This window comes from Siphateles boraxobius, unplaced genomic scaffold, assembly GCF_051911475.1.
Source record: "Siphateles boraxobius isolate OS27281-9 unplaced genomic scaffold, OSU_SipBor_1 22, whole genome shotgun sequence".
Lineage (NCBI taxonomy): Eukaryota > Metazoa > Chordata > Actinopteri > Cypriniformes > Leuciscidae > Siphateles > Siphateles boraxobius.
This window is the reverse complement of record NW_027508833.1, coordinates 37,310,023-37,331,702: the sequence shown is the minus strand read 5'-3', so window position 1 is coordinate 37,331,702 and position 21,680 is coordinate 37,310,023. Positions and strand designations below refer to the sequence as shown.

Sequence of the window (21,680 nt, the reverse complement as noted above, 5' to 3'; positions counted from 1 at the left end):
GTTTTTTTAGTAGTGAATATTCTTCAAATGCATACTTAACAATCTCTGAGTTCATGTTTGGTCTGTACTGAAAGGTTTATATGTTAGTGTTTTCTCTATGGAGAACCCTGCTGTTGTGCTCTATTCATTTAAATACATTTAGTGCATCTGTTGAGAACACACTCTTCAGGGGATTGGGTGAAAATTGGACATATCACCACTGTGAATGCGTGGAGAAAATGCGTTGTCCCCTGCCTCGCGGCTGGATGGCTGCCTGGCTGCCGGGGGTGTAGAGACTCATTTAGAGAGCTCGACTGGGACGGGACACTGAAGGTCAGACTGAGAAATGCCTGCAGCAATCTCCCCTCACACATGCTCTCTATTCCCTCTACCCATCCCTTTCTTTTTCTCTCTCTCTCTCTCTCTCTCTCTCTCTCTCTCTCTCTCTCTCTCTCTCTCTCTCTCTCTCTCTCTCTCTCTCTCTCTCTCTCTCTCTCTCTCTCTCTCTTATGTCTCAGTCTGCTGGTTATAAATCCTCTGGCTATCAGGTGCAGTGCCCCTGCTGGCACTTTCACGAGCTCACGGGTTTGTGTCTGTGGTGCTGAGTGCCGTGTCACAGTCCCTGGGCAAGCGATGCTATGACAGACAGTGAGTGTGACTGAGCATACTGACACTCTCTCTATATTTATTATGTTGCACCATATATGATTATATTTTGCACAGGTCGGACTGTCCTTGAGACGTCCACTAGACCATCAGACCTACTTCAACTTCTTTTTACCTGACTCAAACTGGCACTCACGCTGCTTGTGTCAGACAGGTCTAATACATCTGATGCATATGTACATACAAAAACTATTTAAAAACAGTTCAAACGCATGTGAAAGGCCCTTAATTGTGGTCTTTGCATTGTATCTTGGAGCACTAAAAAGGGCACTTCATGTTTTTTGAGGAAATGTGCAATACTTATGCAACCAAATAGAATTTAAGATGAATTTAGATTTAAGAAAATCTAAATATATATATAAATAAATATATATATATGAAAAATGTATATAAATTTACATTTTATATATATATATATATATCAAATGTAAATGTATGTCCCTGTTAAGGCCCGTTCATATCAACAACGATAAATATAAAGATAACTAATGATACCGGTAACACTTTACAATAAGGTTCAGTAGTTAACATTAGTTAACTACTTTAGTTAACATGACCTAAGAATGAACAATGTTTCTTCTACGGCATCTACTAATACATTATAAAAAATCAAAGGTTGTATTTGTTAACATTAGTTAATGCACTGCGAACTAACATCAACAAACAATGAAAAGCTGTTTTTTACTAACTAACATTAACAAAGATTAATAAATACTGTAACAAATGTAGGCTATTGCTCATTGTTAGTTCATGTTAGTTAATGCATTAATGTTCACTAATGAACCTTATTGTAAAGTGTTACCACAAAAACTATATTAATGTCCACACCAGCAGGGGATATCTTCTGTTTATTATTATTATTATCTTCTGTCTACACTAAGCATGTGCTTGTCTGTCACTTTAAATGCTTGAGCTCATTACAGCAGGAGGGATTCTGATTGGCTGCCAATTTTTTTATCGTCCATCAGCTGAATAAAATCGTTCTGAAAGTAATTCCGATATCGTTTCTCTGTGCCATTATCGTTACAGCCGTGGTGAGAACTCTGCCATTCTTTAATATTGAGAACGATTTTAGAACTAAATCGTTATCTTTATAGTTTCTGTCCTTGTTGTGAACTGGCCTTTACACTTAATTTTCCTGGTTAAATAAATATTACATAAAAAAGAGAGACCAAATACAATTCTATTTTGTATTTTGACGCTAACAATGTACTGTTCTATTTATTAAAACCAAGTATTTAATTTTATCAATTACTGTTTTTATGCATTTTTACAATTATTCCAAAGTAACAACTAAAGGCAGTAACAATTTAAACAATATACAGTATATTATTTGTGAACTAATGTTCAGCTTGGGCTGCTTGCTCAATAAAAAAAAACACAATCATCATGTTTTCAGGCCATTTCAAGTTTGATTTAGACGTAACATAAAGTGGTGATTAGATGCTATGTTGTTTCTTTGCTTTTTACGTAATTAGTCTTGCCATTAACGCTATCATTGTCTTCATTCAGGCCGATTCGAGAACGCGCACAAAAACAATAGGCGGGATTTACCGCACGAACCAATCATATCCAATCATAGCGCGATGGAGGCATTGCCTCCTCTCACGTGACCGTCCCCCATTAATTCTGAATTACCCCTCATCAAACTCACCACACGCTTTGGGGGGGTCTGCTAAAAGTCAATGGGCTCAGGGGAGGCAAGCCTGAACCATGCTGAACAGTGTTACTTTAGAAAAACAAGTGCCTTTTACACTGTTAAATTTCACATTTTGTAATATTTGCATTGTTTTATTTTTGTAATATCGATTATTTTTGAATCCAGTTTTTCTGAAGAAGACACTGCCTCCCTTGCCTCCTCGGAGGAAACACCCCTGATGCATTACAATATACAATGTACAGTATATATCAAATATTTCTTACATGCACTAGACTAATATATATTTTAAAAAAAGTAGCACTATGAATCATCAGTATTCCATTTTCAGGAAGAAAAAACTCCAGTTTTGGCTCAATGGGGTCTTTAAATTAATGTACTACTGTGGTGTTCAAGTAAAGATATGACTTCATGATATGGATATTGAATTTTACACCAGCTCAGCTTGGACAGGCAATTTTTTTACTGCAGTATTTCTGCGTGGTACAGTTAGTTGTTTAAGGAAATCCCACCTCAAGCTACGAAGGCTTTTAAGGTTTTCAGAGCATTTAACTTGTTGATTAAGCTTTATATTTAAGCCACAGTTCGCTGTGTGAACTGCATGCATTATTCTTTGTGACAACATAATGCTTCTCTGTTTAAAACCATATTTAGGAATGATAGCAATTCAAATCGTGCACGTCGTGAAGGCTTTCAACCTCAAAGGGACATTCAATACTGTTACCTTTTTGGAAAAGTGGGGACTTTTTGAACTGAGCTATAGGAAGCTGGCGTGGAGCCCGAGTTCTTGTTAGCTTGTCTTGGAGCCGCCCGCCAAGCACGCACACGGATGATTATAGAGATGAACGGCCATAAGCTCCATATTTTACGAGGAGGAGTGAGTGAACTCTAAAGTAGGGAGATGTCTGGGTCATAGTCAGAAGAATCGCACAGTAAGAAAACTAAATGGGTGTAAAGGGATTCATGAAGCTTATTCTGGATAAGGAGTGAGGATTTCACTCATCTCTTCCTCCCACTTCAGGGCTTCCTCTCAAACACCCTTCAACAGCCCACAACAATAAGGTGACACAGTGGAGTAGAAAAACAAAAGGCTTTTATATACAATTGCTATGTATTACAATTATGCTTCAAAATGGCTAAAAAGGAAAACACAATACCAATAAAGTATCATAAAAGTTGCCCATACCAACACTATTTTACGTTTTGCCAAATTGGTGGCTAATTCGTATGAATTTGTAGCATTTAATTCGTATGTTTTCGTATGATCTGCTTACGCCCCAGTGACGGCTATGTTTGGTTATGGTTAGGGGGGGACCTTTCTTGCTTAATTATTTCTAATAATCGTACATTTTTGTTACAATTCACTTCATACGAGTTCATACAAAATCGCCAACTTGTGACATAGTTATGTTTTCCCTTGAGATCAGGTTGTCCATACATGGACATGCTATTTTCCAACCCTCCTGAAACCAACTTTGCTTGAGAAAGCAGACCAACTTTTAAGTCATTAGAAAATCGTGATAAAAAAAATAAATCTTTTATTTTTCAGGAGGGAAACAGTAATGCCCCGTTTGTAGATGAGTCCTTTCAATCAGATCTTTAAAAAAAAAATGCTTTATATGTTTCACAAAACTGTTCTGAAAGGTTTGTTCACAAAAAAACATCCGGTTCATCTTATTGAACAGCTCAGGAGATTGTCAATAAGTAACAACCTTTTCGGTTTGTTCCTCACACAAAGTTATCGCATGGCTTCAGAAGACTTCAAATAAAGCGCCCAACTGATTTTATGAGACATTTATGGTTCTTTTGCATGCCTTTTTGATGCTCAAATGCTTCAGTTATTCATATGAGGAGGGGGGGGGGGGAATTACACGCGCAGAAGAAAGAAAATCATACGGGTTTGAAACGACATGAAAATTTTCATTCTTGGATAAACTATTTTTTTCTTTAAGACAGAGAACAATAGTTATGAAATATGTATACACATCCAAGTTGGTCTTGGTTGTTGTATGTGATAATTATATATGCTCTCCAGTATTGCATCGAGTAAACTGCTGCGATTGAGCGGACCTCCTTCTTTTGGAGCGCTACATTCGTCGTAGACTCGATTTTCCACAGACGCTCAAGTAAGTGCGAAAGAAGTCACTCTACTTTTATCTAAGTGTGCAGCAGAGGCTGTTTAGAAAATATTTATTCCACAATTCAAGATCTTAGCTTTTTTTCAGCCTTGCATTCATTTTGGGGGGACTGGGTTTGTGAAAACCAAAGCGGTACGGCACACACGTTCTCAATAAATACATAAACAAGGAGATGGGAGAGGGATAAACAGACACAGTGCTTCATCTCGACGGTTGACACTGATGAAGTTTAAAGCGGGCCCCACCATTAATGGCACTAAAACAAAAATAAACCATTTTCAAGTATAAAAAGATGCACAGCCGCGCAGCAACTAGGCAGTCGCGGTCTTTGATTTATTCCTAAGGGGAAGAGAAAGGACGGGAAGATCTTGAATGGCATACAAGGAAGATTCAAGTTCTCCACAGGAAATCAATTTAAGTGAGAGGGCATCTCAGTTAAAAATAGGGTAACGCTAAGAATACAAAGAATTAATTGGCATGATTTTGATAGAAGAGAGCACTAGGCAGAACCCAAGTTTGTTCACCATCCTGTTTTTGTGTTTACTCAACAGAGTTAGTCGTGTAGTCAAGCTGTCACGCACTCTTCTTTTCCCTTACTTTTTTCTACCCTCGATCCATTTCTTGTTGTTTTCCGCCTTCGGCTGTCAGAATTCAAGCAGAGCGAATCACTCCAAGATTTTATGAATCTCCTTCAAAGGCTGCCTCATTTCACTGGAAATGATGATATATGATGTTCTTAGTATGACAAGGAAGCTTTAGATAATAAGTGTTGTGTCACACTTCACTGAGTTATGACTAGTATCCAAAATGACTGTGCTAGACACTGATGGGGGTTTTGGTGTGGGCTGCGCTTGTACAGATTTTAATGAGATCTCGCAGCGTGTTTAAATATTTAACAATTCCTGGAGTAGCTCCTCTGTCTGCTGTCAGGAACACCCATTGCAATTTCATCCTATCCGAGAAATGCTCCAAAAAAAAACCCCAAATGTGACATGCACATTGATGTTCGGCTCATTTTCTGTTTGTGCATCTCTGTATATATTTAAGGGTGCATCTACCCATAAATGTAAAGAGTATATATATTTGCCCAGTTCTTCATATGAACAAAGGCTGTTCAAAAAGTCTATAATGGGGTGTCTGGAATACTTGATTCTGATTGGTCAATCGCAGCATCCCGTGGTCAAGTGTATGATAGTGTATAATGGAAGTGTATAATGAGTGCTAAACTCTACAACTGATCATTGTCCCAGGCTACTGTCACTATACTTAATCAAGTCACTTTTAAGGTTTATTTTGCATTAGCCTATACAATACAACAGTTACAGTATATCTGGATATTACTTCATGTAATCCAGATGCTACATTCGATATATTATTGTCATTAAGTGTCCATCAGATGTGCACTTCAGAATCTCAAACTTATCGAGGTAGATTTGTCTAATGGTTTATGAATACTGTGAATTCGGACATTCTACTCTTTTCACGTACAATATGCATATTTGGATGCAGCCTATCTTTATAACTTAGTCAAATGATTCACTGAACCAATGATTTATTCAAAACAGTGATTCATTCAGGGGAAACTGCCCATCTGATTGATCTGTACATCATATCCACGTGAAAGTTGCGTTAGTTACTAGCATTTTCATCTCAGAATCATCATCAGTCCGAATAATTTTATTAAATATAATTAAGTTATGTAGCATCATTAAGAACTACCATGATCTAGCAATGGACAAGAGTATATTTATAAATGAACATTAACCAAGATATGCAAAAAAAGACATCCATTAATGTATATAACTTTATTGTAAAGCGTTACAAATCACAAAATCATAGTCTCTATCATAATCCCCTAAAAGTCATGAACCCCCCCCCCCCTTGGGTTGGCAGTGTCTCTGGGCCCGGAGAAGGAGGGTGTCAGTGCCAGGTCTCTAGATCCCACTCCAGCCCACCATCCTATACCACCCCCACTTCCCCACCACACTTCACTCATTATTCATGTTCATAGGGACAGCTTTCATTTGATCTATTACTTAGGCGGGGGGGACCGCAGACTGCTGTGCGGCTCCATCCCTGCTGGATCTTTAATTATTGCAGAGAGTGTTTTCTCTCTCTTGTTCTTTGTTGTGCTAATGAAATATTGAAGTGGCCGATGTAGATTGTGTGGGTCCTGCTGGGGAGGATGGTGGATTACCTTTTACCTCACAGACTTTCTGCACTCTGACCTGATTTCTCATATTTCAAAAGCACATATGATCAAATGTTTATTTAAAGAGGTCAGTTCAGCTTTGTTTTTATGTCTGAATACTATAAAAGTTGTTGCACTCCACATTTGTAAATGGCTTTAAAATGAAAGTGTTTGGAAATAAGGTCTCTTATCCATAAATAGTTTAAAGTGAAATGAAATGAAAGGTCGTGATTGGTAGTTTGTAGTGTTTTGAATATATGAGGTTGTAAAGTATATCAAGTTTATTCAAATTTACTTTCTGTTATAAATGATATGGATTTACGGTATTAACAAGTTACAATATAGTGAAGGGTATATGTATAGATCCTTCACATCTAAAGAAAATATTAACAATTATTCATTAAAAAAAATGTATTCCATTAGTGTAAAAAAACTGTGATTTTATTTCTTGTAATTGTTACTTTTTATGTCAATGTACCATATTACAAATACATTTTTGTAACAATCATAATCATAATTGTAACATTATTTCTCGAATATATCTCGAATTATTTCTGACCTTATTTTTTTTTATTCTGACATTATTTCTCAAATTGACATTATTTCTGGTAATTGTGGCTTTATTTCTCAGTAGGAACTGTACCTCTTGTAATTGCAACTTTATACCTCACAAATCTGACCATATTTCTTATTTTATCTTACAACTACACTACTATTCAAAAGTTTGGGGTTAGTGTATGTATATATATATATATATATATATTTTTTTTTTTTTTCTTTTTTTTTTTTTTTTCTTAAAGCCAGAATGCATTTCATTAAAAGTGACAGTAGACATTTACAGTGTTACAAAATATTTCTATTACATCAAAGAATCCTGAAAAAAGTGTATCGGTTTTTTTTGTTGATAAATTATTATAAATTATAATTTTTATAAATAATTTTTTATAGGCCTATTAGAATGATTTCTGAAGGATCATGTGACACTAACGACTGGAGTAATGATGCTGAAAATTCATCACAGGAATAAATTACGTTTTAAATCTCTTCAAGTAAAATAGTTATTTTTATACTGTTTTCGAATTTTAATCAATAAATGCAACCTTGATAGTCATAAGACCCTTTCAAACACATTTAAAAATAAATCTTACCAACCCCAAACCTTTGAACGATAATGTACTTTCTTTTTTTTTTTTTACAAAAACATGCTTCTGTATATTATCACCATACACTATAAGAAAGACTTATTACAGCCAATAATGGATGGCAATACAAAAAACCCAGCTCAAAAAGAAGCCACCCACAGTATTGTAAGAGCGCATGTTTGACCCCCTCCCTAGTTCATAAGGACTGCGCTGTAGGAGCGTCTGTCCATAGCAACTGAACATATAATCCTTAAACACTGTATATTCCCTCTCAGGGCAACTGCAAATAGATGTAAAATTGATCAACCCGACTGTATGACCACTGGGGACCACTGTGGTCTCCAAGCAGAAAATCTCAGGAATTTAACTGGAGCGAGTTTATTAAAATCACTGACCAGTACATTTCTCACGCCGCATATTTAAATCTGGCCTTCATTAATATTAACCACCACCAGGCATATAAGCAGTGTGTTAAAAAATAAACATTTAATTGCATCTATAGCAAGAGATTCAATAATTGGCTAAGGGGAATGTGTAATTGCGCAGTGGTGTGGAAAGCCGTCTGACAGTGATCTACAGGACTCCATTAATTGCCATATGAATATACCCTAGTCTCTTCTCCACACTGCTGAGGCATCAGTGTGAGGGAGACGGGTCACTCCGTCTTTCCTGGCCCATATCCTCACTGAGCTCATAATTACTAAAACCTTTAATTAATCTTGCTATCACTGGGTAAATGCAGTGCTCACCATATAAATGAATTATAGGATAAGTGTGGTGTTGTTAGTGTATGAGGGCATGGTGAGCGCCTGCATGCGTGCCGTGCTAAATGTGGATTTCGATTTTGAGATTTAAATCAATTTGAGATTTAATAACTATGGTGGAATATTTTCAGTTGAAAAAGGAAATCAATAATAATAAATCAGTTTGTTAACAAAAATATTGTTTGACTTGGAATATATATGGACAACTTTTATGGTGTTTTTTGTGTCTTTTTTGGTGATTGCTCTGAAATCTCATAAATTGTTTGTAAACACATTGTGCCAAAATTTTGACAGAGATTGAGATTAAATAGCTAAAAATATATATAATTCAAAAAGAACAAGAAAATTATAATATTAATAAATCAGTCTGTTCACGCAAATATTGTTTGGTTTGCAATATAGCATGGACTATTATGTTGTTCATTTTCATTTATTTAATCATTTATTTTGGTGATTGCTCTGAAATCTCATAAATTGTTTGTCATCGTGCCAAGTTTTGACAGAGATTAAATCTCCATCTCTGTCAAAACTTGGCACGATGTGTTTACAAACAATTTATGAGATTTCAGAGCAATCACCAAAATCAATTAATTAAAAAAATAAAAATAATTGTTTAGTGTTTTTTTGGAGCTTGACAAGTGTCTTCCCTTCTTGAGAGTATTTTCATCTTTAGGTGAACTTTATTTAAAAACAAAAAACAAAAAATGTGTATTATATTAAAATGTATTCTTTGCTGATTATTTCAGTACAATAAACACACTGGAACTGAAAACTGAGTTATACATGTACATTTTTGTCCTAGCATATCACTCTTAATTAATGATCAGAGTCTGGGTCCAAAAGCAACAGCAACAAATCAAAGCAAGTTTAAATTGCCTGGACCAAATCTATTGCTTTTAATACCTCCATAAGGTCCCTTGATTCCATCTCCTATAGGAGTGAATGCCGAGCTGACCAACAATGAGTTCTTGTGTTTAAATCTAATTGAAGTGATTGATGAATTCTCAAACCTCTTTAGCTGAGTTCCTGTGTTTCACTGGGAATAAGTCAGAGTGAGGAAAGTGGACGCTGTGACCCTGCGTATGAGAGCTGACATCCAGGTACGGCACCCGCAATAACTTTGCCTCTGGTGTCATCACTAAAGCTCTGTGGGAAGGGGAATATGTTGTGACATGTCCAGATACGAGTCCTGAAATATATGCTGGCAGTTAGCCACCAGCCTCCCTTTCAATCAACAGGCTCAGCTGACTGGGGCTCTTCCAGTGGGTTTAGCTGACTGAGGATGGAATTGTAACACTGCACTTCCATCTAGTGGTTTGCGGAGGGATTGCAGGGCTTCTTGTCTCAGGGAGCCGGTTGTTTACAAGTGACATTTGTTCCTAATTAAAAGCTGCACTTGTTGCAGCACTTCTTGTGGAGAGGGGCTTGCATCCACGATAATGCAGGCGGGATTCTGGATTCTCTTGTAAGCTTCCTCCACTCTGAAAAAAAAGAGCAATTTGTCATGAGTGCACCAAAGCTGTTTTGCTTATTGGCTTTTTGAATATACTTGATATTGTTTGGATGAAAATCTTAAAAATTTGGCTACCAATAGGGGTCATTTTCAGGAAATTGAGCCATAATCTTTTTGTGATAACCATAAATAGATTTGTTCAGGATTCTTTGATGAATAATAAAAAATAAAAAAATAGAATAGTAAAAGTCATTGTTGTTACTTTTGATCCATTAAATGCATCCTTGCTGAATAAAAGTATTCACTTCTTTAAAAATAAATAAATACTGACCCCAAACTTTTTAGCAGCAGTGTCATATTTCAGTATCGGTGTATTTTTTATTTTATTTTTTTTATCTAAAATGATTTATGCATTTCCAGAGAAAATGCTAAATTTGTCATTGTTTCTACATTTTCTGTTCAAGCCCATTATGATCCAAAATTACAATAATGGTTAGATGTTTCTGAAATCATGAAGGAGTGATATAAATTCTTTGACCACATGTTAAAAAAGTATTTATCAAGTCTTCTTTATCAAGGCTTCTTTACCCATTATATTCAACCCTAAAACATTTTGATTGGGGTTGGCAAATACATGTTTTAAAGAGAAATTCTATTATGAGTTATTAATATTGTTTCATATTAAGTTTAATTAATTTAAGAAAAGCCACATTTTATCTCACAAATGGAACTATTACCTGGAAATGCCCAAGAAATAGCTATTGACATTTACTTTAGAGTAATCAGTACAACTAATATAGAGATGCACAACATCTGAAAACTTTAAGGGTTATCACATACAGTAAGCAAGTGATCTTAAAAGATAACAGACTTCAACAAGTTGCCCTACTTAAGTCGGAAGAGCTGATTGAGCTCTAGCTCAGCCTCCTCAACGGTCTTGTCCTGTCCTCTGTCTCTGAGTCTTCTCAGTCTTTCTTCTGGACTGACAGTGAGAAGCAGCACCAGGTTTGGTTTGAGCAGGTCTCCTGGCCACTGGTAGAGATCTGAGTCCAGCCTAGGGAGGTTTTCAACCCTCCCACTGACTGCTGTGGCAATGGCATACGCTGCTGTGCTGTGCCAATACCTAAAGGAGACAAAAAATAATAATTGTTTAGATTTTTTTAGCCTTACACCAGGTTCACTATGTACACTAGCGTACCTCTTGAGGCCAGGGGAGTGAGGTTTACACTCACACAGCTCTTACTGGGCTACGTTAAACTCAGCTCCCCCAAACATCACTCCCATTCGGGTTACAGCCCCAACTGTAACCTGTCCCACTCGCCCCGCTCTGAACGAGATTTGAACCTTGGGAGGTGGGTGCGCTAACAAGGATGCTAAAGACCAAAGCCACTAGTGCCTCTTGAGGCCAGGGGAGTGAGGTTTACACGCACAGCTCTTACTGGCCTACGTCTGTTACACACACCCCTACACCTCACTCCAATCTGGGTCACGGCACCAAATATAACAGGTCCTACTTGACCCGCTCTGAGCGGGATTCAAACCGGCGTAGGAGGCATGCGCCCTCCTACCTTAGGCACACTAAAGACTGTAGCTTCTAGCTAGCACGCCTCTTGAGGCCAGGGGAGTGAGGTTTACACGCACAGCTCTTACTGGCCTTCGTCTGTTACACTCACTCCCCTACACCTCACTCCCATCACGGTCACGGCCCCAAATGTAACCGGTCCTACTCTCCCTGCTCCGGGGTGCGTGTCGCAAAAGCCAGAATCACAAGTTCCATTGAACTCTATTGTTAACTATGGAACTTTCGGCCATAGTTGGCTTTGGGAAACGCACCCCAGTGTGAGATTTAAACTCTGGCATGGGAGGCTGGTGCGCTAACAAGGACGCTAAAGACTGCAGCCGCTAGCGTTAGCCGCTAGCACACCTCTTGAGGCCAGGGGAGTGAGGTTTAAAAGTCTATTTCTCACAGCCTCAATTTCATCCATGTAAATTGTATTTTTTATGCCAGATAAATTCTGCTCTGATTACAAATATAAATGATTTTACCTGATCGATATTCAAAACATCCTCAAATAAACATTTACGTTTGAGCGAGCCTCAATTTCCACAAATCAAGTTTTAACACATACATCTGCTATAACCCTATACGTTCCACAGTGCTGCCCAAACATCAGCTGAATCGTGTGAGTGTATTTGTGGCGCACATAGCTCTACCTGTCCACTATGACAGGACTCCTTAAGGACTCTTTTCCGATGTGGGCTGCAGTGATGTAGTTCCCCAGAGCGTAAAAGGCTCTGCGGATGAGGGGTGGTTCTGAGTCAAAGCGCTGTCTGAAAGAAGCCAGGCACTGGGGAGGAGATTTCAGCAGAGTGGCATTCAGAGACTCCCGCAGGGCTTCTGTGAGAGTAGTTTTACCTATAGGGGAAATCAGGGAAAGGTATCAAGAGGAGTCAACAAACTTTTTTTGAGTGCAAACTATTTGTTTCAGCATGATTTGAATCATATTGACAGCTATGAATTTTTAGATGATATTACTTTCTGCTTGTTATTAATAAGCTGAACAAAAATATTTGTCAGAAAGACTCAGTGTTAACCTGTAGCGTCAAGTCCCTCGATCACAATGACAGGAAATCCATCACCACTGCTTGTCTCCAACTGTTCGTCTACGAGCTTCAAGACTTCCTTTGACTCCGGGATAATGTCAGTGCACTGGGATGGGCAGAGGAGGATGTAATGTTTCACTTCAAGCTGCATTATGGTTAGAGTACTGCAATTCATTGGTTAAATAATTAACTCATTGTTCATTGTTCCTTTATATCAGGTAATCAAGTTTCTGATAATCATACTTCAAGTTTCAAGTTTCAGGTAATCATACTTTCATTTCAGCATTAAAGTAAAATAATCTAGAAAGGTATAACTGCAGCTGTTTTTGTATACTGTATACATTTATAAACATACTAGTTCGGGTTTGATATATATATTCAAATATATATTTATTGTTGCAATAAATATATTTTTTCTGTTGCAGAGAAAAATCAAGGAGATTCCTGAGCTTCTCCAGGATTTATTGAAGAAAAACTGTTTTTAGAGTATGAAATAGAGCTGGGCGATTTTTTTCCCTTAAAAAAATCTGCGATTTTTTAATAAAAAAACTCGATTTACGATTCGATTCGACTTCTGCATATAAGGCCTACTAATCTTGACAAATCTTGTCATCTAATCAAAGCTGATGAATAAATAACACTGTAATATTATTATAACTTACATTTTTGATAATAATCATTTTGCTATCACTGACATATATTCAATATATTGTATGTAACATGTTGCAACTGTCCCCAGGCCCGGGTCAGTTGCAAAATCTGACTCCGTACATTCAAATGCAAATTGTGAAAAATGTAGATTCTGTAATTATCTTTAAATAGTTTAGACTATGGACTATAAGTTTATTGTATAAACAATTGGTTTGTCTATTCCAAACCGTCTCTGAATAACAGAGCCAAATGCAAAAAGTGTTGCAACTGTCCCCGGTCCCACTATATTAACATTAGGCTATAAATGACTACAGTCACTTTTGATTCATTTAATCCATCGTTTCTGCATTAGTAGTAGTATAGTAGGCTATATTTATAATAATAGTCTATAGTAGCTACGATACTCTGGTCCCAAAATGTTTCAAAATCCTACTGTACCTCCTGAATAACCTTATAGGCTTCGTCCAAACTGTAGAAGACATCGGAGTTCCTGATGTTCAGTGTGGATGGGTGATGCTGTTCTGCTGTAGCAGGAGTGATGTACTGTCTCACTGACTCTTTCACTTGACTGACAGGTGACCACAGCTCCTGCCAGCAGTACTGACCCTCGCGCTTGTATGAAAACACACATACAGTTTTACTCTGCCGCAATGTGTTTAATAAGTCCTCTGAAAGTGTTGTAGTGGATTTGTCTCGTATAAAAAAGCCTTTAACGACGCTATTTTCGTCGTCCGGAATAAACGATGACGCTTCAAAAACATCGCAATCTCGCGAGATTGTTGAAGACAGCTTGTGTTTTATTTCGGCGTGCGTTTGCGCTGTCTCGATTCTGTTCTCACTTTGGACGTGTAGCGAGAAGAGCTTCCCACACTCTCCAAAGAGCTGTTGATGATCATGATGGAGAACCTGTGGGCTTGAGCTCAGTGTGAAATAAAGAGGTTCAGCGCGCAAATCAAACTCCACCGCAAAAACACGCGAACACAGCTCTCCACAGCGAAACATTGCTCTCCTTAGCATTCTGAACGGTGTTAGATAGAATTTAGCCTATATAAGGAAGAATCACATTTTTATTAGCTAGCGGTTACAGAGAAACGAAACTAGACCCGAAAACGAAAGTAGGATAGCCGTCCGCTTACATAACTCACGAAACGAGCAGCTGAGTCAGTCACACATTCTAAAAACAACAGTAGCCTAGTTACGGTGAAGTTAAGCTATGGAAGTAAAATGCCAAATGCTTTTGAAACAAAAAAGCCTGTTGAATTGCACTACTTGAAAAAATAGGCATTGCATTAACCCTGCTTGCATTTTAATGTTTTGGATTTCAGGGTTTGCATTTTGATGTTCTGAAATTCAAAATGGTAGAATATTTAAGCAGTGAATATTTCTGGATTATTGAAATTTTACTAATGAAAATGTGTTTGAAATATTTTGAATTTAATCAGCCATGCTAAATTTCAGCCCATAAAAATGCAAGCCCTAAAAATATAATGCATTAAAATACACGCATGGATAATATTATGCAATATGCAATGCATATTTTTTTTTTCAATTAATACAATAAAACAGGCTTTTTTGTTTCAAAAACATTTGCAATTATTTTACTTCCATGGTAGTTAGGCTGGGTTTAAGCAGGTTTATCCAGTTCAGCTATCCTTGATTTCCATTAAAACTTCAACGTCTAGGCTACTCTCGTGTAATGGAAATCAAGGATATCAAGAGATCAAGGCTGGGTTTAAGCAGGTTTATCCAGTTCAGCTATCCTTAATTATATTAAATTTAGGGTCCAATTCTCACTATAAGGCTAATTTTATGTTTGAGCAGCATACTTATAAAGCACTAATGCCTTATTCTGCATGACCATATTCTACATCCCTAACTATAAATAAGCAGTAATTAGGAGTTTATTGAGGCAAACGTCGCAGATAATAGTTAGTTAATAGTGAGAATTGAAACTTAAGATAGGCTATGATATTATGTTGTTGGGCTATAGTGTCCTAAATGATAGGACAAGCAAATACATTCCTATAAAATAAAAGAATAATATGTAGCTGCATCGGCCATGATGGTATAAATATATTTACTAAATCCAGAGGTGACTAAGGAAAATGAAACTACGCTACGCCTATTATGTTTGACTCAGCTAATTGTCTTTCGTTTTTCGCCAAAGTGTTTGACTTAGCTGACAGCTATTTATCTTTCGTTTTCAGTCCCCCCCGAGCAAGAACAGAAACTGATCAGAACAGTAACTTGAGATTGTCCTATAAAAAGGGAGGCGTGAGCTCTCTGAGTATCAGTCTTCACCATAGTGACATCAAACCAAGTTGGTTTCGCAAGAATGTCGATGCAGTTGTGTTTCGAGAACATCCACAGCGTCTTTTCAGCCCTGTTGCGATGGTTTTTGCTGATGGTATCAGGCACACTGCAACCCCTTGGGATGATCAGTCGTCCGAAGATTCACACCAAAGAGCAGAAAGAGGGATCCAGCGCACAGCTGACCACTCCAAGCAGTGTAAACTACCATTTTACCCGGCAGTGCAATTACAAATGTGGATTTTGCTTCCACACTGCGAAGACCTCGTTCGTCTTGCCTATTGAAGAGGCAAAGCGAGGGTTACGACTTCTGAAAGAAGCAGGTAACCTAACATGTCACCATGCAATTAAAATTAAAAATGTTTTATGGAATATTGCAGAATTTATTATAAATTATTTATCCGTACAAATCATTATTTTAAAATAGGTTAAATAAATAAATAAATACATAATAAAAGGCATGTGCCCTCGTAATATTTATTCAAAATAACTTTCCCCATGTTTATCTGACGCGATTAATGGCACGAGGGCGGGGCAACCTGTCACTCGCCTGAGATCATTCGACATTAATAATTTAATGTAGCCTAGTTATTAATATAAACTGATATATATATATATATATATATATATTTTCATTATAATTGTCATAATTAATAATTCAATATAATTCTGAATGATCTATTTTTCCCATTTCAACTTTAACGATGACTAGACTGTCTTTTTTTATTCTAAAACTTGGTTTGTCTGTTTCAGGAATGGAAAAAGTCAACTTTTCGGGTGGAGAGCCCTTTCTTCACGAGAAAGGCTCTTTTCTGGGAGAGTTGGTGCGATACTGCAAACAGGAGCTGCAGCTTCCGAGCGTCAGTATCGTTAGTAATGGCAGTCTGATTAAAGAATCCTGGTTTCAGAAATACGGTGAGAATCATTCCTGACCACCAGAGGTCAGCAAAGATCGTTTTAAAGCACTTTAGGGTGAACGTGAACGTTACACATTTTTCACGGTAATAACAATCTCAATGTTGATTACATACAGCTCTACAAAATATAATTACATACTTATAGGTTAATTATTAATAATTGAATATTAAGAATATTAATATTAAGTAGCCTATTAATATAATGTTTGCACACTAGCAACAAAATCCACCACAGCACTTTCATGAACACCTGTTTGTCACTATGCACTGCATTCTGCATTTCTTTTGTCTGTTCCAATTCGTTCATTGTTTGTAACGAGATTTGATAAAACAATTGATCTTTATTTTTAATTCATGCACATGAGAATCCCTGGCACTGCCTGTATAAAAAGTATGGGGGGGGGGGGGGGCATCCATACAAAAGTTGGGTGTGAGTAAAAGGTTTTTATTCAGTAAGGATGCATTGAATTGATCAAATGTGACAGTTAAGACACTTATAATGTGACAAAAGATTTCTATTTCAAATAAATGTTGTTATTTTGAACAAATTAGGCAGCACAACTGTTTTCAACATTGATAATATATATATATCACCAAATCAGAATATTAGAATGATTTATAAAGGATCACTGACACTATAAAGACAGAATCTGAATCACAGAATCACATAATAAAATGTATTTTAAATATATTAAAGAAGAAAACAGTTATTTTAAACTGAAATAATATTTCACATTCATTTGAACAGTATTGCTAAACATTTTTTTTATTATAAAATACTTAATTTTGGAATGCTAAAATGGGTGGTTATTTTTAGCATATTTTTAAATCTTGCTTAAAATTATCAAAGGTATTTGCATATGGTGACAAAATTAGCCAGAAAAATACTTCCCCTACACATATAGGCCCAGTTTCACAGACAGGGCTTAGATTAAGCCAGAATTAGGCCTTAGTTCAATTAGTACATTTAAGTAGCTTTTATAAACATGCCTTATAAACAAAACTATGGCACTGACATATTTTAAGATATGTCAGTGCAAGTTACTTTCAGTTAAAACAGCTCACACATGCATTTTTGTCTGAGATAGGCTTAACCCTGGTCTGTGAAACCAGGGGTTAGAGTATAGCACTGTCAGCTCCTAAATTGGTCAATTTAATTTGCATCTGTATTCTATAGGGGACTACTTGGACATTCTTGCAGTATCTTGCGACAGTTTTAACGAAGACACCAATAAAGTCATTGGTCGAGGTCAGGGCAGGAAGAGCCATTTGGACAATCTACATAAAGTTTGTATCTGGTGCCGGGACTACAAGGTGGCTTTCAAAATCAACTCGGTTATCAACACCTACAATGTGGACGAAGATATGACAGAGGAGATCACTGCTCTGAACCCAGTGCGCTGGAAGGTACAGTTACTTCTTTTACTACAGACTTCCATGATCGATTCCTCTATCGTTATAACCAGGCTGCTGAATATGTGTGTATTTGCAATGTTCACACAGGTCTTCCAGTGTCTGCTAATCGATGGTGAAAACGCAGGGGAGAACAGCCTCCGCGAGGCAGAGAAATTTCTCATTAGTGAGCAGCAATTCCAAGACTTCCTGGAACGCCATCAGAGCGTCAAGTGTCTGGTTCCAGAGTCTAATCAAAAGGTAATTTTGAAACACAGAGTGCATACTTTGGCTCAATTCAGATCACTGTTTCAAAATAGCTTACAATTTCCTTGATAAAGTGGCTTCAAATTATGGGTAATACAGCAATAAACTCTCAGTTTCAATTCATTACCGAAGCTTTAAGACGTAAAAGAGTTTTGAATTTAAATAAAAATCTGTCTGTTCAGAGATGGAAGCTAGGAATTTGAATATAAAGCATACTGTTAACTTGATGCGAATTGTTTATTTTCCCTTTTACAGATGAGAGACTCTTACCTGATTCTTGATGAATATGTAAGTGGTGTCATATTTTCTTCTCATTATTGCGCAAAGGATTTTTTAAATAAATATTTAATTATGTTGTCATTGGAGTCTAAAGGATTTTTTGTATATTAGATTACACTATTATTACAGTGTCAATGATCCCTTTAAATTACATTATGTCATCATATCACTAGTGAAGGGATTATGGATAGGAATCTAATAAGGCCTGCAGTAATTTGCCTCATTCCAGGCTTCAAATTACTTCTCCCCCTTGGATAATCTTTGATCTCTATTAATAATCATGCTGTCTACGCTACATCATCAGAGAGAGCAATCATCATAAATAGATTTTTAATCTTCCATATCTGATTCCGCAGATGCGCTTCTTGGATTGCCGAGAGGGAAGGAAAGATCCGTCAAAGTCCATTCTGGATGTTGGTGTGGAAGAGGCCATCAAGTTCAGTGGTTTTGATGAGAAGATGTTCCTCATAAGAGGGGGGTAATATGTGTGGAGCAAGGAAGATATGAAACTGGAGTGGTGACTTTTCTGAATATTGCTTTTTTTACTCTGTGTTTACATTGAAAGCTGATTTAATTTATAAATGCTAAACAATAAATAATCATACGGTATATTTACAAGCTGATTTGATATATTGGTGCCTATGTCTGTATATTCAATATTTTTTTAAGGAGATTCTACTGCACTGAAATACTTATATTATAGATATTGATTATTTGTATAGATATATGCTACATTTTTTATTTGTATTATGCTTGAGTATTTGCATTACCCAAAGTATGTTTTTAACTCTTACTTTGCTGTTTTTCTTTACCTTGACTTTTTTAGTAGAAGTAATTGTTTTTATGTAATCCTGTAGGAAAATTATTGATAAATGATCTACCTATTTTAACGTGCACTCTGAAGGCATGAAGACACTTTGAGTTAAAATTAAGACTTAATGCACCTTAGATGCTTTAATTGCCATACAGTTGAACTGGTAATTTACTTAAGCCACAGTTTGAGGCTCCTCAGATCACAATGTTGGACTCTTTTAAGCTCCTTTTCTATAAGGGGAGTTTTCTAGTTCTTGCAAGATCTCAAAAGACTATCTCCTGTAACCCCACGCCATTAAGCTTTAAATCACTTCTATCATGAAGAGAAGTTCACTGAGGCACCTTGAAAAAGAAATCTATGGAAATCAAAATGATACCTCGATTATCCTTTCATTTTACAGTGAAGTTGTAACTTTATATTGTATTTTATTTTATTATGTAAATAAACTTTTTTGACAACGTGTTACATCTGATCTCATGTAATTGTTCAAACTGCTCAAAGAGTCATCTTTTAAGATGAATAGGATCTTCATACAAAATACTCTTTTTAAAATGTTTTTACTGATTTTGCTAACAGCTCTCGCTGCTCAGTTGCATTTGTAATCCCTGTTATCAGTCCCCATCATCATAAATGTCCTACTATGTTGCCCAAACGAATACATGTGTAATATTTCACCCTGTTAGTCTTTCATAATACCCAAATAATAATATATATATATAAAAAAAACAGGTCTTTGGATCTGACACATTTTGTTGCAGTAGGCTATATACTTGAAAATACTTCGAAATAGTTCATCCTTTCAGATAAAGATAAATAAAAGTAGGCTACAGAAAATTCGAAAGATGGTTAATAAAATCAGAATAAACTTCAGGTTGACACCTCATGATACGTGTAAGATAATGTTCCCTCAACTTCGCCCCCTTGTTCATTTTTCTCAAAAGTATCATAAGATTTGTTTGTCAACGGTGCATTTAACTGTTCAGTGCTGTTGATATCAGTCAAAAATTTTAATCATCAGCGAATCAGGCATACAATAAGACGTCAAAATATGTCTACAATTATTTATAAAAAAAGAAGAAGAAAGAAATAAAGAAATAAATTCTAAAAGGATATAGGCCTATTAGTGCTTGCTTCACACTTTAGATGAGGTGGGGCGAATAATTCATAAAACAATAAATTGCAATATGGTTTCTTGCAATAGGTGCTACCCTGGCACCAAAACAAGCATTTCGGTTTTTGAACAGCTAAGAGTCAGTTTAATCAACTATAGTATGTTCAGTTTATGTTAAACTCGTGCGTTGATATCATACAGCGACCGGTCTGTGCTTAAGTCGAAAAAAAAACAACCAAAAAACAGTGAGCAACTTGAAGTTGGGGTAACCTGAATGGGGCGTAAATGGAAGGGGCGTAACTTGAAGTCTTGCAGGCTGCAGACAGACTCTATTGGGACTTCTCTAAAGCCCCATAGTTTGGTATTGCACCCAATAGAGGGCGCTAGTGCTGCGCCTTCGCCTCAGAGACACATTACAAATATAAAGAGACGTACAGAACAGTGCTAGGAAATACTCAGACTAATGGCGTCTTCGCAACGCGTCCGACGGTTTAGCTGATTCTTATATCTGCCTGCAAAACTACATGAAGACATAAGGTAAAACGCTCGTGCAATTACAGATAGATATGATGAACGTGTCTGTCTTAAACTAGAATGTTTGCTTATCCACAGTATTCGCTGCATATGGCACTAGATTGACTTTCATTAATGCAATAGGATTTGTTCAGCGTTCTTTCGTTTAAAGCCAAATGTCTATGTCAGCTGTCAATATATCAACATTTCGGTTTAATTTTTTTCATTTTTAGAAATGCGTTAATAAAACCTGGTGTGCTGCCTACCTAGACAGCATTTTGGGGCATCGTGATGTCCAAAAATGCTGCTGTAATGCCTAAAAAAAGCTGCCTAGGTAGGCAGGGCAGCACACTCTGTTTTGGGATCGTGGGACCCTCGGCCAGTCCAGTCAGATGATGCAAATATTCATATGAATTGACCCATTCGGGTGTTTGAGGAGTTGATGTGCTCCAGTTTAGGTGCTGGTGCTCTGCAGGGGTCTAGTCTAGAGGATCAGGATTGTGTAGATTGTTAAGTTTTGACATAAACCCTTGAACATTCCATGGAAAGACAGTAAGTAGCTTTGAGTTATAGGGATTTTCCATGCTTTTTTGGGGATTGTGCAGTAAAGGAATAAGGTTCTCCCTGGGTCGTGAAAACTGAATGTGTGATCCAAAGGACCAGAATATTCTCAATGCATCTGTTGACATCTCAAGAAAATGTTTTGAGGAAGGTACATTTGGTTTGAAAGTTGTTTGTAATATTGCAAGAAGGCAGGAGACAAGGATGGGGTTTTAATTTTTAAAACAAACCAATGATTAATCATATTCAAAATGTTTGTCAACAAAAGTAG

The 21,680-nt window shown here is 36.8% G+C and overlaps 3 protein-coding genes across 4 annotated transcripts in view; 2 read left to right on the top strand and 1 right to left on the bottom strand.

The window, feature by feature from the left end:
- Positions 1 to 9,197: 9,197 nt before the first annotated feature.
- On the bottom strand, positions 9,198 to 14,388 carry cmpk2 (cytidine monophosphate (UMP-CMP) kinase 2, mitochondrial). Its single transcript, XM_077239994.1, has 5 exons — positions 13,684 to 14,388; positions 12,586 to 12,700; positions 12,205 to 12,406; positions 10,880 to 11,113; positions 9,198 to 10,018 (listed from the first exon to the last, which is right to left on the bottom strand). Exons 1-5 carry the CDS (start codon positions 14,260 to 14,262, stop codon positions 9,898 to 9,900), a joined length of 1,251 nt encoding a protein of 416 aa, XP_077096109.1. The 5' UTR covers positions 14,263 to 14,388; the 3' UTR covers positions 9,198 to 9,897.
- Positions 14,216 to 19,689, top strand: rsad2 (radical S-adenosyl methionine domain containing 2). 2 transcript variants are annotated; one of them, XM_077239996.1, is made up of 6 exons: positions 14,216 to 15,878; positions 16,309 to 16,470; positions 17,650 to 17,879; positions 17,976 to 18,125; positions 18,387 to 18,419; positions 18,767 to 19,689. In XM_077239996.1, the coding sequence occupies exons 1-6, from the start codon at positions 15,581 to 15,583 to the stop codon at positions 18,890 to 18,892; spliced, it is 999 nt and encodes a 332-aa protein (XP_077096111.1). In that variant the 5' UTR covers positions 14,216 to 15,580; the 3' UTR covers positions 18,893 to 19,689. The 2 variants fall into 2 exon arrangements, with proteins under 2 accessions (XP_077096111.1, XP_077096112.1); XM_077239997.1 differs by lacking the exons at positions 18,387 to 18,419; positions 18,767 to 19,689 and adding an exon at positions 18,231 to 18,348 and having other exon boundaries at positions 15,493 to 15,878; positions 17,976 to 18,143.
- A 1,006-nt stretch (positions 19,690 to 20,695) lies between these two features.
- Positions 20,696 to 21,680, top strand: part of rnf144aa (ring finger protein 144aa) — a 41,023-nt gene continuing 40,038 nt past the window's right edge. Inside the window, exon 1 of the mRNA XM_077240060.1 lies at positions 20,696 to 20,872. The gene's annotated coding sequence lies outside the window, so the exon portion shown is untranslated. The remainder of the gene's footprint in view (positions 20,873 to 21,680) is intronic.

What these genes read in the sequence shown, in the direction of transcription:
- cmpk2 (XM_077239994.1), bottom strand. Translation starts at nt 14,262, where the DNA reads ATGCTAAGGAGAGCAATGTTTCGCTGTGGAGAGCTGTGTTCGCGTGTT. An exon ending in CCTATAAGGTTATTCAGGAG is followed by an intron (nt 12,701 to 13,683) that starts GTACAGTAGGAT and finishes TGCCCATCCCAG; the next exon opens with TGCACTGACATTATCCCGGA. An exon ending in AATCAGCTCTTCCGACTTAA is followed by an intron (nt 10,019 to 10,879) that starts GTAGGGCAACTT and finishes CTTTTTTTTCAG; the next exon opens with AGTGGAGGAAGCTTACAAGA.
- rsad2 (XM_077239996.1), top strand. Translation starts at nt 15,581, where the DNA reads ATGTCGATGCAGTTGTGTTTCGAGAACATCCACAGCGTCTTTTCAGCC. An exon ending in ACGACTTCTGAAAGAAGCAG is followed by an intron (nt 15,879 to 16,308) that starts GTAACCTAACAT and finishes TGTCTGTTTCAG; the next exon opens with GAATGGAAAAAGTCAACTTT. An exon ending in ACCTGATTCTTGATGAATAT is followed by an intron (nt 18,420 to 18,766) that starts GTAAGTGGTGTC and finishes CTGATTCCGCAG; the next exon opens with ATGCGCTTCTTGGATTGCCG.